Source organism: Camelina sativa, chromosome 14 (genome assembly GCF_000633955.1).
Source record: "Camelina sativa cultivar DH55 chromosome 14, Cs, whole genome shotgun sequence".
NCBI lineage: Eukaryota > Viridiplantae > Streptophyta > Magnoliopsida > Brassicales > Brassicaceae > Camelina > Camelina sativa.
Genome location: NC_025698.1, coordinates 17,442,700 through 17,463,565, shown reverse-complemented (window position 1 = coordinate 17,463,565; position 20,866 = coordinate 17,442,700). Strand labels below are relative to the sequence as shown.

General features: G+C 37.7%; 2 protein-coding genes across 2 annotated transcripts; both read right to left on the bottom strand.

Moving 5' to 3' along the window:
- Positions 33–3,984, bottom strand: LOC104741801 (phosphoribulokinase, chloroplastic). Its single transcript, XM_019236170.1, has 5 exons — positions 3,275–3,984; positions 2,926–3,010; positions 2,758–2,842; positions 2,431–2,675; positions 33–287 (listed from the first exon to the last, which is right to left on the bottom strand). The coding sequence occupies exons 1-5, from the start codon at positions 3,796–3,798 to the stop codon at positions 36–38; spliced, it is 1,191 nt and encodes a 396-aa protein (XP_019091715.1). The 5' UTR covers positions 3,799–3,984; the 3' UTR covers positions 33–35.
- LOC104741800 (secretory carrier-associated membrane protein 4) lies at positions 11,887–14,870 on the bottom strand. Its single transcript, XM_010462722.2, has 12 exons — positions 14,648–14,870; positions 14,047–14,139; positions 13,902–13,964; positions 13,766–13,799; positions 13,519–13,641; positions 13,357–13,419; positions 13,164–13,257; positions 13,001–13,046; positions 12,836–12,903; positions 12,493–12,541; positions 12,348–12,413; positions 11,887–12,244 (listed from the first exon to the last, which is right to left on the bottom strand). Exons 1-12 carry the CDS (start codon positions 14,711–14,713, stop codon positions 12,212–12,214), a joined length of 798 nt encoding a protein of 265 aa, XP_010461024.1. The 5' UTR covers positions 14,714–14,870; the 3' UTR covers positions 11,887–12,211.

The following is a 20,866-nucleotide window of genomic DNA, read 5'->3' as shown; positions in this document are numbered from 1 at the left end:
GACGCGTTCTATTTGGCATCTCTTTGTTTGTATTTTTAGGCTTTAGCAGCTTCAGCACGAGCAGTGGCTTTGTTGGCAATGAGCTGCTCGTAAAGATCTCTGATCTTCAATCCAACAATGGTTTGGAATAGACCAGTCCCGTTGTTGCTACCAGGGAAATCAGCATGCTTGAGCATTTGTTGAGTGACTTCTCCATAGAATTTGGTTGACAGGTTGCTCAGATGACTCTCCACGTAAATCAGCTCGTCCAGTCTATCGAATTGCCCATCCATCTCCAAAACTGATACCTGAGAAAAAGAAAACGAGAGACCAGAGCTAAGAAACAAGACCATATGCAAATAGTCTAGTTGGTAACTCATGAAATGAAATATAAAACATGAACAACATAACCTATGGTTAGAGAATGAGAACTGAATGACTATGTGATTCTATATGCATTTATATAATATTTATGCGGTCACACGGTTTACTTTTGGTTACTCCGCAAGATTAGGGACAATTACATGCATTTTCATTGATTTCTCACAATATATATGTCATTATGCAATGTGTACCTCATGGTCAAAGTAGGAGTCAGGTTCGTAGTTGAACTTGATGCCAGGGTACGAGCAGGTGAGTTTGCGGCCGCAAGGGATCCAAGAGATGGTTGAACCTTCATCAAATAGGTAAACCGGGCTAAAGTATTTCACACCTTCCTTCATTATCAATCTCACTCTCAACACTTTCCCTTCATTGTCATCTGGAATCAACTGCGTAGGAAGCACTTCGATGACCGCATCCGCGTACTGCTTTTGCGGGTCTGTATAAGCCATTGATGATTTGGTAAACCCGATCAAAAAGAAAATGACATGGGGATTACACCAAGAAAGTAGAGTTTTTACCGATGAATGCATCGAAGTCGGGCTTTCGTGCTTCGATACTCGCTTTGATGCTCTCCAAACTGTGACCTCTTTCAGCCATGTCCCTCTGTGATCATTCGGATTATACAATGAATCAAAAACGTTCGAATAGCTGGTACAAATGTAGGTGAATTATTCAAAGACACGCACCTGAATTTTCCAAGCGAATTTGACTTCGTTGCTGATGTCTAAGTAGATACTGAAGTCAAGTAAGTCTCTTACTCTCTCATCAAACCTTCACAAGTAGAGATAAATATTATTATTAAATTTTATAAAACATTACAACTACCCAAAACTATATACNAAAAGAAAACGAGAGACCAGAGCTAAGAAACAAGACCATATGCAAATAGTCTAGTTGGTAACTCATGAAATGAAATATAAAACATGAACAACATAACCTATGGTTAGAGAATGAGAACTGAATGACTATGTGATTCTATATGCATTTATATAATATTTATGCGGTCACACGGTTTACTTTTGGTTACTCCGCAAGATTAGGGACAATTACATGCATTTTCATTGATTTCTCACAATATATATGTCATTATGCAATGTGTACCTCATGGTCAAAGTAGGAGTCAGGTTCGTAGTTGAACTTGATGCCAGGGTACGAGCAGGTGAGTTTGCGGCCGCAAGGGATCCAAGAGATGGTTGAACCTTCATCAAATAGGTAAACCGGGCTAAAGTATTTCACACCTTCCTTCATTATCAATCTCACTCTCAACACTTTCCCTTCATTGTCATCTGGAATCAACTGCGTAGGAAGCACTTCGATGACCGCATCCGCGTACTGCTTTTGCGGGTCTGTATAAGCCATTGATGATTTGGTAAACCCGATCAAAAAGAAAATGACATGGGGATTACACCAAGAAAGTAGAGTTTTTACCGATGAATGCATCGAAGTCGGGCTTTCGTGCTTCGATACTCGCTTTGATGCTCTCCAAACTGTGACCTCTTTCAGCCATGTCCCTCTGTGATCATTCGGATTATACAATGAATCAAAAACGTTCGAATAGCTGGTACAAATGTAGGTGAATTATTCAAAGACACGCACCTGAATTTTCCAAGCGAATTTGACTTCGTTGCTGATGTCTAAGTAGATACTGAAGTCAAGTAAGTCTCTTACTCTCTCATCAAACCTTCACAAGTAGAGATAAATATTATTATTAAATTTTATAAAACATTACAACTACCCAAAACTATATACTTAATTATTCGAATTAAACGGTGTCACACTACATGCATAGGTTCGAAGATCCATCTTTTAATATTCTGATATTGATTCGTAAATAAAATCTAAGTCCAAGATTCTCAATCATCCAAATTCCGACAAGATAAGAGACTTNCATGAACAACATAACCTATGGTTAGAGAATGAGAACTGAATGACTATGTGATTCTATATGCATTTATATAATATTTATGCGGTCACACGGTTTACTTTTGGTTACTCCGCAAGATTAGGGACAATTACATGCATTTTCATTGATTTCTCACAATATATATGTCATTATGCAATGTGTACCTCATGGTCAAAGTAGGAGTCAGGTTCGTAGTTGAACTTGATGCCAGGGTACGAGCAGGTGAGTTTGCGGCCGCAAGGGATCCAAGAGATGGTTGAACCTTCATCAAATAGGTAAACCGGGCTAAAGTATTTCACACCTTCCTTCATTATCAATCTCACTCTCAACACTTTCCCTTCATTGTCATCTGGAATCAACTGCGTAGGAAGCACTTCGATGACCGCATCCGCGTACTGCTTTTGCGGGTCTGTATAAGCCATTGATGATTTGGTAAACCCGATCAAAAAGAAAATGACATGGGGATTACACCAAGAAAGTAGAGTTTTTACCGATGAATGCATCGAAGTCGGGCTTTCGTGCTTCGATACTCGCTTTGATGCTCTCCAAACTGTGACCTCTTTCAGCCATGTCCCTCTGTGATCATTCGGATTATACAATGAATCAAAAACGTTCGAATAGCTGGTACAAATGTAGGTGAATTATTCAAAGACACGCACCTGAATTTTCCAAGCGAATTTGACTTCGTTGCTGATGTCTAAGTAGATACTGAAGTCAAGTAAGTCTCTTACTCTCTCATCAAACCTTCACAAGTAGAGATAAATATTATTATTAAATTTTATAAAACATTACAACTACCCAAAACTATATACTTAATTATTCGAATTAAACGGTGTCACACTACATGCATAGGTTCGAAGATCCATCTTTTAATATTCTGATATTGATTCGTAAATAAAATCTAAGTCCAAGATTCTCAATCATCCAAATTCCGACAAGATAAGAGACTTCCAAACTCGAAAATATGAGTTTGTCTGAGAGACAAAACAGAGTATGTGTGTGGCTTACATTGGGTGAAGACCTTCGATGACAAGAATCTTAGGAGGCTGGATAAGCTCAGGTGGGTCAAGAAGTCCAGTGACATGGTTGTATATCGGTTTCTCGACGGCGACACCACTCTTAAGAGCCTTGACTTGCTCATACATGAGATCAAAGTCATTGGCGCGTGGGTCCAGAGCGGTGACCTTTTGCTCTTTGCGACCGTACCTGTCCAAGGAATGGTAATCGTCAAGACAGATCACGGTGGTGGTGTCGCTGATGAGTGTGTTGGAGTCAGGGTTCCCGCCTTTCGGTGGCTTGGCAGCACCACCGAAGACGCTGGTGAGCCTCCGCATAAAGGTACTCTTGCCGCAGCCAGAGTCGGCAGCGAGCCCGATCACGATGGTTTCTTGTGAGCACGTGATGAGAGTGTTGAATCTACGGTTGGTTTGAGGTTGACGACGGTAGAGGAAGACTTGTTTGGAGGAGGATGAAGAGGTTAAGAAATGAGTTGAATTGAGGGCTTGTGTTGAGTAGATGGTTGAGACAGCCATTGTTGTTTGTTTTCGTTTGGTTCCTCTTCTTCTCCGCCTTAAGCTCTCTCTCTTTTTGTTTTAGTGTATTTGTGAGCTCAGGTTGAGTGATGAGGATTTAGGATAGAATGAAAGAAATGTGGGTAACGATTTTTGATTTTATGGGTTTTTGTGTGGTGATGTAAAGATGTGGTTTTTTTTATAAATAATGGAAATATATATTTTCTTTTCTTTTCTTATTATGATGGGGAAAGAGAGAAATGAGAGGAGGACAATGGGTCTATAAGAAAAACAGATGTCAATTTGCAAAGAAGAAAATGAGTTTTGTTTTGGTTGTGTGATGAGTGGCTCATGTGTTTGGTCTCTTGAGGTAAAAATTACTTTGTAATGTTGTTTAGTCTCTCTATGTTTAAGATAATTGTTGATAAGATAAGAGGATAATGAAACATTTCTAGCCAATAGAAACCAAGCAACATATTCTAATTACTATATGAAGTGGTAAAATATAAGGCTAAAAAGATGATTGGGAAAAATTTGAGTTTGGGAGAGGAGGAGTGGTGGAGTTGCCGATGAAGTGATAAAACTAACAGGGCATGGAGGAAGACGCTTGCTTGGTGGTTGTTTGATTATCTTTTTTTGGGCGTTTTGGATATTTGAATTGACACGTGGGAGATTCTAATTGGAGTGATGGGGATTAGGTGTTTAAGGTCTGAAGATGAAGGAGAGTGTTATGTGGGTCACATTGACACGTCGTCGTATATCCCCTTTTAGGCTTCGAATCTTTATGGTCTTTGCATGGGAAAAGAGCCATTTCATACCCCTATATCTCCAAAAGTGTGAATTGCTGCATGTATAATTAATGAGTGTTAATTTAGATATATACTCTAATACATTTCAAATTTCATATTTGTACTTACAAAATTGAACCAATTGCACAGTCCACGTTAACAGATTTAAGTCAACCGTTAGAGATGCTGACTCAGAATCCACGTGTGTATTGACGTGCCATAGAAAATGCAAAACGACGTCGTTTTGTTATGTTTTCTTCCCAAAAAAATGTTGAAAATCCACAATCAGGTGGTTCGGAGTCAAAACCTCACATGTGTTTAGCGTAGGACGTAACCAGTTGATCCCACAACAATTCTCGATAGTATCCTACAAATGTATTCATATAAACCTATGGTGGCATCCATCGAAATCGAAAAAAATTGTGGGAAATTCACACTCCCATGGATCGACCCGCATGCTTAGATATAATTAGCGTAGGACGTAACCAATTGATCCCACAACAATCGATCTTCTTCTTCTTCTTCTTCTTCTCCTCTCAAATCCTGATTTGTGGTTTATATGAGGTTTTTTTCCTTCTTCTTCTCTGTAATTGGGTTCGATAAACCTAAATAATATTCTTTTTCTTCTTCTCTGATACCGAGTTACAGTGATTGAGAGTGGATGAGCGATTCAGAGGATTTCTTAAGAAGTGTCAGGTGTGGAGAAAGTGTAGTGATGAAGACATTAAACACGGTTTGTCCATTTGGAGAACATGTAAGTGTGTTTTTTCAATTTTGGATATTGTTATGGACCAGCCTGGGCAAAATACCTGGATCCGAAGATCCGATCCGAAAACCCGATCCGAATCCGTATCCGAAATTGTAAAATACCCGAACGGGTTCTAAATCTCTAAATCCGAAAACCTGAACCCAAACCTGATCCGAACCGAAATCCGAACGGATATTCGAATATACCCATATTATTAATATATAGTAATAATATATTAGTAATATTTATAATTTTAATAACATAAGTGTTCAAAATATTCAGTTTTTTAGATATTTTAGATAATTTGAAGTATTTAAACTGTTTATTAGTATATTTGGGTAAAAAATACTCTAAATTTTCAGATATATTGCATATTATTGAATAATTTAGATTAAATTAGATACTAAAATTTTGAGTTTTGTGAACTTCGGGTAATCCGAATCCGAACCGGAAATACCCAAACCGAGCCCGATTCGAACCCAAAATCTAGAAATATCCGAACGGGTCTTATATCTCTAAACCCGAAAATCCGAAATACCCGATCCGGACCCGAACGGGTACCCGAATGCCCAGGCCTAGTTGTGGTTTTGTCATTTTCGCATATTGTTGTGGTTTTGTCAATTTCACATTTGGTTGTGGTTATGTCTATAAGCTTTAGATAAATGTTACAGGACAACATGGGTCATGTGTTCAAGTGGACGGATACATGTATGGTTCAAGAGATTGAAGACTTGATAGAGAAAGTTAATAAGCTTGAAGGAGCTTCGATGAAAATGGAAAAAGACTTCAATGTTTGTGAATCAGAAATTGGCATTTTGACAATGTATACTTGTGTATGTGAGGCTGTGGTTGAGAAGGAGGTTAGAGAGTTGAAAATGCAGCTTCGTAGCTTGAAGAACATCGTAGTGTTTGCTTTGGTGATGATTTTCTTCTTTAGAAAGATGGCTAGCTACATGAAGTATATGTGAATACATGGTCACACATACCAAGTATACTATTGTATACTCAACTACATGAAGTATATGTATTACATGGCCACATGTACTCTTATTCTATACCCTTTTGCAAACATACCCGTAAATCAAATATATTGTTTTGCTAAAATGAATTTTTTGTATATTTATCTTTTATATATTAAAAGTAAATACAGTGAATTTTGTTTTTGTTGTTTATATGTTATTTTGAGTATGTAAATTTTAAAGTAAAGAGTATCTAAAATTTTGTATAACATTTACTATGCAAAATTTAGAGTAAAGAATCATATACTCAATCTTTTGCATATTATTTTCTAATGAAAGTAGTTGAATTTGATTTTATTGTTTTTGTAGTATTTAAATAATCTGATTATCAGAGATATGAAAAATAATTATAAATGATTTTTATATATTGAAAATAATTATAAATGAATTTTATATATTGAAAATAATTATAAATGATTTTTTCTATCTTGAAAATAATTATAAAATTTTTTTATTTAACTATTTACTTTAGCTTGAAAAATAAAAAGTAACTAATTATACAAATGAATATATTAGAGTTATATAAAAATATTTAGATATTGAATAGAATATGTCTTTTAATCATGAAAACCCATAATTGATTGAGTATAATAATTTATTATTTTAAATTTTAAACTTTTAATTTTTTTTTTTTTTCTCAGTGTTGGTCAACGCTGGAGTCAACGTCGGTCTTCGCCGGAGTCAGTCAACCGGTGTACTGGATTATATGTTTATGGTGTTGACTGCATAACGTCGTATAGTTCATGCATGTGGTCATGTAATGCATATATTTCGTGTAGTTGATTATACAATAGTATACTTGACATGTGTGACCATACATTGTACGATACTTCATGTAGCTAGGCATATTTTTTCCTTTATCTTTTGAATTTGGTTTTAGTGGATGTATGATGTAAGGACTTATGTGTTGTAGTGAATGAATGATGTATGATGTTGTTTGAATGAATGATCATATAGCTTTATTTTAAAAAAAGCTCATAAGACATATGGCATTGATGAAAACATGTTAATAATCTTGTCTTAAACCAAGTTTTAAGAAATCTCCATAACAAGGCATAAAAAAAGAAAAACAAAAAACAGACCATAAGTCCCATAACAAGCATAAAAGCTTACAAATTATAAGTTAGTCTTGTGTTGCTTGTGTTGCTTGACTTCCTTCACTTGCTTGACTTCCTTGAGGTCCTTGAGTTGCAATTGATGGCTTTTTCTTCTTCCTTGGTGTCTTCCTTGGTGGTTTGTATCTCTCGACTCCAGCATTAGGACACTTTAATTTGTTGTGTCCAGGGTAATCACATAGACTACAATGCATGATCCTATTCTCTCTACTAAGCTTCTTCTTCTTTTTTGTAGGAGACTCATGCGTTGCTTTCTTCCTCTTCAGCTTTGGTTTCTTACCTTTCCTGTTTTCAATCTGTTCAACTAAAGCAGCAGGTGGCACCACAACAGAACCAGATCTATGCCAAAACAACATACCATTAACGGGTGCAATCGAGTCACTATAAATACATTGCTGTCTCGAGTTCAAATACTAGTCGATAATGTAATCTTCACGATTAAGCTTCTTCTCGGTGATCACACGTAGAGCATGGCGACATGGAATTCCACTCATATCCCATCTTCTACAAACACATGTCCTCAGCCTAAGATTCACACTATAGCTTACACCACACTCACGAACATCGAATCTACCTTCTCCACCTGGGACAANTTGAATGAATGATCATATAGCTTTATTTTAAAAAAAGCTCATAAGACATATGGCATTGATGAAAACATGTTAATAATCTTGTCTTAAACCAAGTTTTAAGAAATCTCCATAACAAGGCATAAAAAAAGAAAAACAAAAAACAGACCATAAGTCCCATAACAAGCATAAAAGCTTACAAATTATAAGTTAGTCTTGTGTTGCTTGTGTTGCTTGACTTCCTTCACTTGCTTGACTTCCTTGAGGTCCTTGAGTTGCAATTGATGGCTTTTTCTTCTTCCTTGGTGTCTTCCTTGGTGGTTTGTATCTCTCGACTCCAGCATTAGGACACTTTAATTTGTTGTGTCCAGGGTAATCACATAGACTACAATGCATGATCCTATTCTCTCTACTAAGCTTCTTCTTCTTTTTTGTAGGAGACTCATGCGTTGCTTTCTTCCTCTTCAGCTTTGGTTTCTTACCTTTCCTGTTTTCAATCTGTTCAACTAAAGCAGCAGGTGGCACCACAACAGAACCAGATCTATGCCAAAACAACATACCATTAACGGGTGCAATCGAGTCACTATAAATACATTGCTGTCTCGAGTTCAAATACTAGTCGATAATGTAATCTTCACGATTAAGCTTCTTCTCGGTGATCACACGTAGAGCATGGCGACATGGAATTCCACTCATATCCCATCTTCTACAAACACATGTCCTCAGCCTAAGATTCACACTATAGCTTACACCACACTCACGAACATCGAATCTACCTTCTCCACCTGGGACAAATGAGCAGTACTTAATGTACTTAGCTTCTTCTTCTAAGATCTCTTTTGCCCTCTCAGTGATTCGACCTGTATACTGACTGGCCGCAGTCTTCCTCAAATCAATACGCACCATGGTTCTTCTCCTAATAGTCTCCAACATCTCAACCATTGGTATGTATCTTGCTGGATCTATGGCATTGTTGAACGACTCTGATATGTTGTTGTGAACATCAACACATTTGGTTGTAGGTGAACAGAAAGTTAAGCTGCAATTCTTCGGATTTCTCTGCATAATGGCATCATACAATCAGATATCATAGTTCCTTGAATTTTCCAAATTTGCTTCATATTCAACCACCGTGTAGCTTTCTGCAACTCGCCAAAATAGAGTCTTCACTTCATTTTGATTAGGGAAAACCTTCTTCAAGTTACCATAGATGTGCCTAGCACACATCCTATGTTCAATATGAATCAACACCTTGTCTACTGCATTTAACAAGCCCTACAAATGAAAAGTAACAGATTAGATCACATTCAAATATCATATGCCAATAAAATGTAAATGAAATTAGAACAATAACTTACCTTTTGTCTATCAGAAATAACTGTGAATCCTTGACCCTCTTGTAGATGAAAATCATCTTTTAGCTTACTTATGAACCATGTCCAGTTCTCCTCATTCTCAACATCAACAACAGCCCAAGCAATGGGATACAAGCCATTATTAGCGTCCCTTCTAACAGCAGCTAACAATTGCCCTTTAAATGTAGACTTGAGAAAACAGCCATCTATACCAAATATGGGTCGACACCACATTGACCATAACCTGCGGATCACATCAACACATACATAGAACCTTCGAAATATTTCTGATCCATCATCACCAATGATAGTGTCTAACTCCACAGTGGAGTTAGGATTAGTCCTACAAAAATATAAAAATGTGTTAGAATATGGAAACAATCATAAACATTTGTTAGAATATGGACACAATCATAAAAAAAAATAACTTACGCAAGTATTGCATCTTTGTAATCTCTAAGCCTAGAGAACTGCTCTAAATGGTCACCGTGAATCATCTCTATTACTTTTTTCTTCGCCTTCTTGCATACACCAGGAGTGATCATAATATTGAATCTCTTTTGGACCTCATATTGTATAGCTTTTGGTGAATAATCATGATTACACCTTATCTCATCAATAAACATCTTTGCCACCACAACCGACTTAAGTAACCAACAATACCCATCAAAAGTGCAATTGTGATCATTTTCATATGTCTTAAGAACCCACTTGCCAATGGGGTTATGAAATAAACAGTAACACCTCCAATGACAACCATCCATTGAACAAACAACTCCATTTTTTTCTTTTCCCCATCTATCAAGCTTAATATTGTATCCTCCCTTCAGAGCATAATCTATCAAACACTCTTTGAAATCTTCTAGAGTGTCAAACACTTGTTTGAACTGTAGCTGACCACTACCTTTTTTGAATCTTACAAACTTCTCTCCCCCACCTTCATCATCCAAGTTTGGAGGTGTGTCATGGTAGTCAAAATTCGGGTCTTCATCAAGAAAAGAGGCTACATTCCTCTCAACTCGAATCTCTGCATCACAGGGCTCAGTAATCTCCACATCATGAGGATGCTCTGATGACTTAACCATAAATACATCAACGACTCCAACCCAGCTGGCCGCATCACACATCTTTGTAAAACTCATATCCGAATTACACAACCTCTTCCGTTCCTTATGTTCCTCAAATGGAAACTTATACCACAACATCTGCCCATAAATTCCTTCCCCTTTAAACTCATTTGACACCTTAAAAAAGAACTCTTCCGGATTACATGTTATAGTTATCGACTCTAAACCTTCGAGATAAGCAATGTCACCTCTATAATCCTTAGCCCAGTATCCTCCCTTGTAGACATTGAATTTCACTTTGGTATCACTACATCATGAAATCTAAGATCAAAACCTTAAAATAAAAGCTAAATTGAAATCAAACTTTGAAATCTACTTCCATTTACCTTATCTCTTCGTTTCGTCTCATTCTTTCCTCTCTCCATTCGAATTGATCACCTTCTTCGTCCATCTCCGTCGGTTCTCTCGTCGCCGATTCCGGAGAAGTAGAAGGAAGAAACACAAAATCGGGATTTGAGAGAAGAAGAAGAAGAAGAAGAAGAAAAACCCTAAGATTTTTAATTTTTCCCCAATTCAAAACGACGACGTTTCATTTAATTGGGACTTAGATCTTTTTAGGTTTATAAAGATAAATTTGTATGATACTATCGAGAATTGTTGTGGGATCAATTGATTACGTCCTACGCTAATTATATCTAAGCATGCGGGTTCGATCCACGGGAGTGTGGATTTCCCACAATTTTTTTCGATTTCGATGGATGCCACCTTAGGTTTATATGAATACATTTGTAGGATACTATAGAGAATTGTTGTTGGATCAACTGGTTACGTCCTACGCTAAACACATGTGAGGTTTTGAGTTTGAACCACTGGATTATGGATTTTCGACATTTTTCTGGAAAGAAAACATAACAAAACGACGTCGTTTTGCATTTTCGATGACACGTCAATACACATGTGGATTCTGAGTCAGCATCTCTAACGGTTGACTTAAATCCGTTACTATGGACTGTGCAATTAGCTTAATTTTGTGAATATTTAAAATATATTAGAATACATGTCTAAATTAACACCCATTATTTATACATGCACCAATTCATGAAATGTACACTTTTGGGAAATGTACAGACATAAAATAACATTTTTCCCGAACCACTTGACCTTTTCTTGCATTTATAGTATTTTTTTTCTTTCGCTTCCCTTAACAATGGTCAATGGGCTTCAAGCCTTGAGCAACCAAATTAGTTAAGACTCCAAACTTTTATTCACCGTACGGCTATTATATTACACGTAACAAAATTGCATTTATTACAAGAGATGACATCGGGATTGTAAAATCATGGTTTATACTTTATCGACCGCGTTAGCATCGGCACTTTTTGCATATTCTTGGACAGAAAGTGAAAGTAGTAATCCACCATACGTTTCAATTTCAACCGTGAAAAATATTAAGGGTTGCTAACGTTACATTGACTATGTATACCAAAACACATTTAGTCGCTAGTAATACTTTTCGTCGAAAAAATCCCAAACGTTCGGAGACGATACTGTTACTAAAGGTATTACAGACCAGAGAAGAACAGAGTAAAAAAAAACCTAAAGAAATGGCCGAAATCACTCTCTCATGCTTACTATAGTTACTAAAAATATACCTCAATCAACACAACGCATCCAATGGTAAAATGGTAATTACATTCATACGAGATACACATATTTCAAACCTTTTTTATCGCAAGGGAAAAATTACCATCATCCTCCTCTCTTCTCTCCTTTTCACTTGTTTCCCCTAAAGTAGAGGTAAATTTTCTGCAGAGCCAAAATGAGAAACCAGATCAGTTCATATGTTTACCGGTTTAATCAACGTCAACAGTTTTTGAAGAAACCATGAAAAGTATGATCAGAGGCTTACCTGAAGAACCCATAGACTCAGAAGGGACTCCAAGCAGAATAGACCGAAGCCGATAAAGTAGAAGATCTGCGATCATTCATTAGGGTCAGACACATTGAATTATATTGTAGGCTTCGTAAATATAAAACGAATGTCCAGCTCATACCCCGGCTAATAAACTGTCTGACATGACATCAATTGCTGCAAGCACACCCCTGTTGATCAAAAAGAGAATGGTAACAATGTCAATCAATCTCAAGCCAAGAAAATATAGATCAATATAGAGCATTATTTAACAAGGCTGTCAGGTTTAACTGTCTCAAAAATTTGTACAGAGGTGAAACACAGCTAATTCTCACTTATACTGGTTATCATATCGTTCTTAAGTTGCAAGTCAATATTAATAAACCTATCAAAACAATTTAGAACTATCCCAGTGAAGCCCTCACCAGACTACCGAGCTACATATGAAGTACCAGAATATCATGGGCTATGGTTGGAAGGCTTACGTTAATGACTTTCCATGGAAAAAGATCGGAGGGGCAATGGCGGCAACGATACAGAAGCCAATGTGAATCTGAAAAGAGCCAAGGTCAATCATATGGAAATTGGGAAGTCTATCTGCTCAAAGGTAAGATATAAATTAAATCTGAAAATTTTTCTTATAAACTCACCAAGTAGGTGAAGAAAAACCAACCAAACTTCAAAGCGCTGTCAGTCCTACAAGGTCATAAAAAGCATTTCAATGTCTTGTTGAAGTAGTATCAATGCACAGTGACAAACTGAACTACAAATGTAATACAACCATTGGAAGATAACAGTTAATAGGAGTGTTACCTCATGGCTCGGTAGAGAGGCCTGTACCATAGAACATAGGAAAGTGGACATCCGATCAAGGCATATATCGTGGCAAGGAAAAAGATTTTGACACCTATCATTAATATTTCAAAATCAGTGTTAGTTCAACCAAAACCGATCAGAGCTTCATAATAACAATTACGTAATATATTATAATATAGTGTAGGCTCACCTCCGCCTTTAATCCAGCAGACCATCGTTGCAATGACATTGAATACCAGACACAGAACTATACCTGAAATTTTAAAACTCCAACAGTCAAATACAAACCCTTCAATTCAACACATTCGGTACGTGTCATAAAAAAAATACAGAAGAACTATATTAGACATACCTAACCAACTAGCAAACGCCAGATACTGCAGCTTTTGAGCATGAACTGGTATCTCGTTAGCAATGTCATGGTGCATGATTGGGAAAAACGGTGGCCAGTTTTTATCATCTATCTGCACACCAGCTGCAACACAAATTTAATTACTATGGTTAGTTATCATCCACCAAGACATATTTACCAAGATATATCGTTCGGAAACAAGCCAAAACTAATGAATAATATCATCATCAAGTTGCCATCTGCTTACATTTAGCAATAGCTTCCTCTCTTCGCTTGATATCCTGAGTGAACATTATGCAAAAGAACATCAATAAGCAAAAATTTTAAGAACCACGGTGAAGATATGTCTGAACGAATTCATAACAATGTGTGGTGATACTAACCATTTCTTTCTTCCTAAGCTCTGATTCCCAGTCAGCAAGCTTTCTCTGTTTCTGTGAAGAGTCCTGCATCAGTCAAACACCCATATAAGATGAATCCAAGTGAGAAAAAGGTTCATGAGTTTCGTAGACATATAAACGTCATTACATTCATATTATCCAATGGGATGTCAACAGTAGCATCAAGGCTTTGGCCAAATCCAACTGGCCTAGATGCAGCAGGAACCCTTCCACCCCCTTTCTGCAAAATTAATCAAAAAAATTACAAAAATCAGTAAACTATCAAATGTCAAGTACCAAAATAACACAAAGAATCAGCCAACATAGAGTTTGATTCTCCAAAAACTAAACGAGTGAGTCACACAAGCATCACTGATTTGTAAAAACCACCCGAAACAAATTACTAGCTAACACTACTCATTTCTGGAAAATAGTAAACCTAGTTCCAGATCCAATAAATATAGGCCAGTATCCCGAAGAAACATTGAGAGATCCATAACCTAAACACTGTTATTGAGATAGAAATGAGCCTTCCGTAATCAAACTGACATTACACAGTCCTCAGTTTCTACTAGATTCGATATGCACGAACTAAAAAAAAATACACGAGATAAGCGAGAGATCTAGATTCCTATATCGTCGCGAACGCAAAATAAAATCCCAAAACCGACAAATAGAAAATAGAAAACGAAGATTCAGGGGGAGAAAAAGAAGGAGAAAGAGAGAGAGAGAGAGAAGTAGGCATTTACCGAAAAAGGATTGACGATTTCTTCTTCTTCCTCATCGAAAGGGTTGGGATCGTGGTGGCGATTCATTGTTAGTTAGAGATCCTCTCTAGATTTACGAATCTGGTAGCTTTGTTTCCGATAAGATCGCCGAGATCCGGCGAGGAGTTAAGAAAGAAGAAAAAGAAAGATGAGCACCGACTGTGAAGCGAACTGATATGGATGGACCGCTTTTTTTACTTTTCTCTTTTCTCTCACATACTACATACATTATGAAACGCGGGATTTGGAACTATTGCTACTTACGAAACTACCCCTGGGCCGTTTAGGTTATTTGTTCTGGATTTTATTTAGTAGGCCCAACTCATTATCTTCTTATATCGCTATATTATTTTCACAATTTTCAGTATTAGGTCTAGTAGAGAGAGAGAGAGAGTTAAAACAAAATATCATCAGTCACATACATAAGTAATCTTTTATATATTATAAAGAATTGAAATTTTTATTAGAAAAAGAAAATAAATCTTTAAAATACAATAATAAATTTTAAAATATCATGAAATTATTAAAGAATAAAAATAAAAATGTCTATATTATCTTTATTACCAAACATATTATATACACCTCACTCTATTATCCACATAATCAAACAAATATTTTTTTTGTCATCGTAAAACTTATTTTATAAAAAATAATGTAGGCCGGATGCCACCCTGTGGTTGTGGCAGATCCACAGTGTAAGTAGGTGGGGCACGTGCCCCACACTAATTATTATGTTTCATTTAGTAATTATGCACAATAAATATCTGTTGGATCAGTTGGTAATAATGATTAGTAGTTTAAAGGGCAGGTGTAGTGTTTGATGCTTCCTGTTAACCGTTTTTTTTTTATCTTTTTGTATCTTTTTGTAGCATATTTTTATCATATGTATATCTTGGATCTGCCACTGTCATGTGGTACTTTACATGCATATTGGTGAATTCTATCTTTTTCTTTTCTATTGAGTAATTGACTGGTTGGTTCTACATTTTATCTTCCGAACGTATGTACGGACCGAACTAGACAAACTTGTGCATAGTATGGAGGCTAGAAGCAGTATAATTAGGGGACTACAAAAAATTTTGGGTATAATTTTTTTTTCCATAAAAATTATGATCAAATTATAATGCGTGTATCAGTGTATGATTACCTTAATTGTTTTTGTTTCAAACTTTTAAAATTTCTAATTTTGTAAAAACTTCACGAACTCTTTTTGTTTTTCTTGTCAAACAACCTCACTACCTTTTTTTTTTAACAACCAACTACTTTCGTTAAAAATGTGATTAGGGTTCATTACAAAGCAGAAGTGCCCTTTTTGCAACAGCATCGGCGGTGCGACTCCTGTCTCTTAGGGACAAATTAAAGGTACAAACAGAGAGCAAAGAGGTAAATGAAGGATATCTAGTATAATCTTGTGAAGTTCCTTAGAATGGATCTTCAAATTGAGAGCTTTGATCATTGTTTGCAAGTCTGATTCAATCGCAACTCCAACTGTTGTGAGAATTGCTCCAACTACTGTGAGAGTTGTTATTGCTTCGATGGGTAAAACCCGATTCAATCGCAACTCCAACAGCTGTGAGAGTTGATATTGCTTCGACTATCAAGGGGAACTGACATGGTAGGAAGACAATGAGCCTTAACTAAACGGGAGATCAGCTTGGTCTCTGAAGATCCATCCAAACCCCGCCTCTGAGTTCACCGTCCAAGCAGCATGCGTGTAGCAAAAAACTGTGTGTGTGGGTGCAGTGGTTCTCGATCCTCACCAAGGTAAGAGGTACTTGTTCGATTTTCTTTTACTTGAGCTTTCTGCCACTCTTTAGCTTTGGTAATTGCTAATAGGATTGCTTCATCTGCCTGGATTTGTTGCTTGCTAAAAATCAAGCGATTACGAGCGGTCCATATAGTCCAAAAGATCCAAGGGAATAAAGGGCCTTGACCCACACCAGTAGGTGGGAGGCTAATCAGCTTAGATCCGAATGTATTTCCCGTTTTAACACTCTGGATGAGCTCAGGATGGAGAGGTTCTTTAAATGGTGCTAGTTTCCAAATCTAAGAGGCAAAAGGGCAATGGAAGAAGAGGTGAAGTACAGTCTCTGAGTTCCCACAATGTGGGCACTTAAATGAATCATTAATTTGTCTATCCAAGAGATTCTCACCCATAGAAAGGGCGTTCTGTGATGCTTTCCACAGGAGGAGTTTTGCCTTGGGGGAGCACTAGGTGGACCAGATGCTGGATTTCAACATGAATGGCTCAGTTGAGATTTGTTGGGGTTGATCAGGACAGTCAGAGTCATCCTCCTTTTTCTCAACTTGCTTCTTCAAAAGCAGGGCTTCATAGTATCTTGACTTAGTAGAGTATTGTCCGTCATTTGAAGATAACCAGCCCCAACTATATGTTCCCCAGTTCCTACTTGGTCTTAGTTTTAAGATATCTACCTTATATTGAGGAAGGACCTGACGTAGAAGATCTCTGTTCCAGGTCGTAGAATTTGGTAGTAAAAAAATTGAGACAGTGAGGTTCTGGTGAGCTTCAATGGGTGGGCTAATCGATGATAAAGCTAGTGAGATGGACATCCATGGGGTCCTCCATAATGGTATGGATACTCCACTCCCTATCAGGCGTCCCAAGTGGGGTTTAAGCAGGTCCCTTTCAATACAGATGCTTCGCCAAACATGGGAAGCAGAGGCTGGGGCGGAGTAATCCATATAGAGGGTATTTCTACAATATTTGCCTAGAAGAACTCAAGCCAAGAGGCATGTTGGGGTAGAAAGGAGTTTCTGACTGTTCTTAGCCAACATAGCATCATTAAAGATTTGGATATCTCTAAATCCTAAACCTCCATCTTTGAACGATTTAGTCATTTTTTCCAAGATAACCAACACATTTTCTTTTTCCCATCTATAGAATCTCACCATAAGCGAGTTAGTGCGGATTGAAAGCGTTTCTATAATGAATTGGGGAGGTTGAAGCAGGACATGGTATATGAGCAACCAACACAGACTTGAGTGAAGTTAACTTGCCAGACGAGGAGAGGAATCTAGAGGACCAAGTGAGTGCTCTATGTTTGATATTTTCTACTATGCCACTTAACATATCTTTTTTCTTGCGCCCAAAAAGCTCCGGTAGACCTAGGTATTTGCCTTGACCTCCCTCTTTTGATATACAGAGTTCCCTTTTTACTCTACTTCTCACTTCATTACCAGTATTGGAGGAGAAAGCTATAGAGGATTTAGCATGGTTTATCTGTTGACCAGACGCCTCCTCATACCTCTTTAGAATATTTATCAGGGGCCTGCAACTTTGTTGATGCCAATGATAAAAGAACATAATGTCATCCGCAAATAGGAGGTGATTCACCCGGGGACTTCTTTTAGAGACATGCAAACCCACTAGGCTCCCGTGAGCTTGCGCGTTATTGCAGAGACCAGAAAGGACCTCACTGTAGATTATGAAGATGTATGGAGAGAGTGGATCGCCTTGCCGAATACTCCGTTAGGGATTCACCAAACCCTTAGCCTGCCCATTGAGAAGGTATGAATATGACACTGTAGTTATGCATTTCATGATCAATGAATCTGTTGGTGATGAAAGTCCATTCTGTCAAAGGCAGCTTTAGTAAAGTCTCATTCTAATATGTCATAAGCCTTGCTCAGTCATTTTTGACTGCCATAACTTTGCATCCGATGTCTTTAAACAAGAAAGGGCTTCATGTGTAATCAGTACATTGTCTGATACTGGCCTTTGAGGGACAAAAGCTGACTGATTTTCTGATATACACGCTGACAGGATCAGTTGGAGACGGTTTGCCAAGAGCTTTGCAATGATCTTGTAGTAGATGGAGCAAAGCGCAATGGGTCTATAATCAGAGACTTTTTTGGGGCTAGTAATATTTTGTATGTGCCTTACATGGGTATGGTTTATATTCCGAGGAAGGGTGCCAGAGATAAAGAAAGCTTGAACTTCCGCAAAAACTTTATCAGTCACTGAAACCCAATTAGATTGAAAGAAACTGGCAGAAAAGCCATATGGGCTCGGTGCTTTATCCGGATGAATGGAGAAGCACGCATGTTTGATTTTGCTTGGGATAGGCATTTTGATAAGATGTTCATTCATTTCAGGTATGACACACGAATTCATGGCTTCATAGACTGTAGGGGTTCTTTTTCCATAGGTGGAGGTGAAAATGTCCTGGAAATAAGAGGATATAAGTGATACTATCTCTTTTTGCTCGAACACAGGTTGGTCATGTTCTTTTTCAATAATAGAAATGTTGTTTATTCCTCTTTGTCCTTTGGTTGCAGCGTGGAAATAGCTGATATTTTTGTCTCGCAGGGCTATTTATAGTTGACAACTTCACTGCTTCCAAAACTCTTCCTCTTTTTGGTATGCCTGGATCAAAATATGATTTATGGAGTCAATTTCATCTTATCTACAGGTAGAATCACTCATTGCTTCCTCCAGTTGTTCTATCAGTTCCAGTATAATAGCTTGACTGTTATTGTGATGTTGTTTAGACTAGTTGATGATGGCTAGGCGGCGCTAACAAAGTCTCTCTTCAACCTTTGCATTTGGGAGGGAGTTCCAAACCTAGACTATCAAACTTTTAACCTCCTCATTATCCCTTAAGCGCTTGTCGTATCTAAATAAACATCTCCTTTTCTTTTTGATAGGTTCAAAGGAGGTTACCACCGGTCTATGATCTGACCCTTCAAACTTGAGGTACTCACTACGTCCCGTCGGATAAGCTATGGCCCATGCACTATTTGCCATAACTCTATCAAGTCTACACTTAACAAGGTGCGTGTATCTCTTGCCTCTCCAAGATAGGAAGTTACATGTATGCTTCAGGTCATAGAGGTCACATGCTGACATGAAGGATCTAAGGTCAGAGAAAGATTCTACTGACCTAGACGGTCCACCTGCTTTTCATCTCTATGGATGATGTCGTTTAAATCGCCCATTAGGATCCATTGTTCATCTCTATCTTCTGCTTGAGCGTGTAAAGAGTTTCAAATCTTTGTTCTTTTGGTTCTATTTGGTTCTCCATAAACAAAGATAGCAAAAAATTGTTTTCCTTTTGCTTTAATCTTGGCATTGATGTAATTTTGACAATAGTTGATGATCTCTATCTCTAGGTTATCTTTCCACAATAGTGCTAACCTACGAGAAGCTGGGAATAGAGGGGGAACTAAGAAGCTTTTTGGATACTCCAAAACGCTGCAATTTATTTAGGACAAACTCAATAAGGTTTTTTTTTCTCCATAAGGAAAATCAGGCCAGGAAAAATCTTTTTCTTTATGTTCCTTTACTCTCTGTACTTTTATGGGGTTCTCCAGCCCACAACAGTTTCAGCTCACCATTCTTAAGGAAGAGGGGGTGGTGGATTATGAAAATCCACTCTCTTGTTCTTTAATGAAGGTATCAAACTAATATTAGGGGATGGAGGGTGAGGAAGCAGATTTAGAGGCTCTGGTTTTGCTTGAACTATCTCTTGCAAGAGTATCTTTTCCTAAGTTTATTTTTTTAGGAGACCATTCTGTAAGATTTATTTTCTGTAATTTAGCACCTGGTACTGATAAGGTTGATATTCTCCTGTTTTATGTAGTGGGGGTGCCCTCTTCCTCGTTTAACACACAATCCAGCTTCAATACCCAAAATAGGGAGAACATCGGTGGGGACTTGACTCGATATGCGGGGGTTCTCAACCATCTACAGTTGGGGGTGGAATCAGGTGCATTTTTAAGTGTAGAGGCAATGATTCTTGCAGTCGTCTCCTCCATTAAGTTTTTTGATTCGCCTTGGATGACTCTGAGTTTACGATCTGCGCTTTCAGTAGGATTTACACAGGAATTGTATTGAACGGTAATCTCCCTCAAGTCACCTGGTCTCTGGTTGGGACCATAGAAGGTGGGGTTCTTTCAACATTGGTAGTCAAGGTTTTCCTCACCTCAGGGACTTTGAAAGGGAAGGAGGTTGTGAGAGATTATAATCTCTTTGGTTTTGTTCGAGTGGTGGTTATCGAGGCATAGATGATTCAGAGTTCTCATTTAGGGGGTGTAGGGAGGAGTGGGATCTTTCTCTCCACTACAAGTTCCTTGGTTGGGCTTCTGTGGGAATTCTCTCTCTATTGCGATGCCCGTTGTATTGACCCTTATTGGAGGATCTTCAGAATGAAGCCTGGGATCTAGAGAAATTTTTCGGGG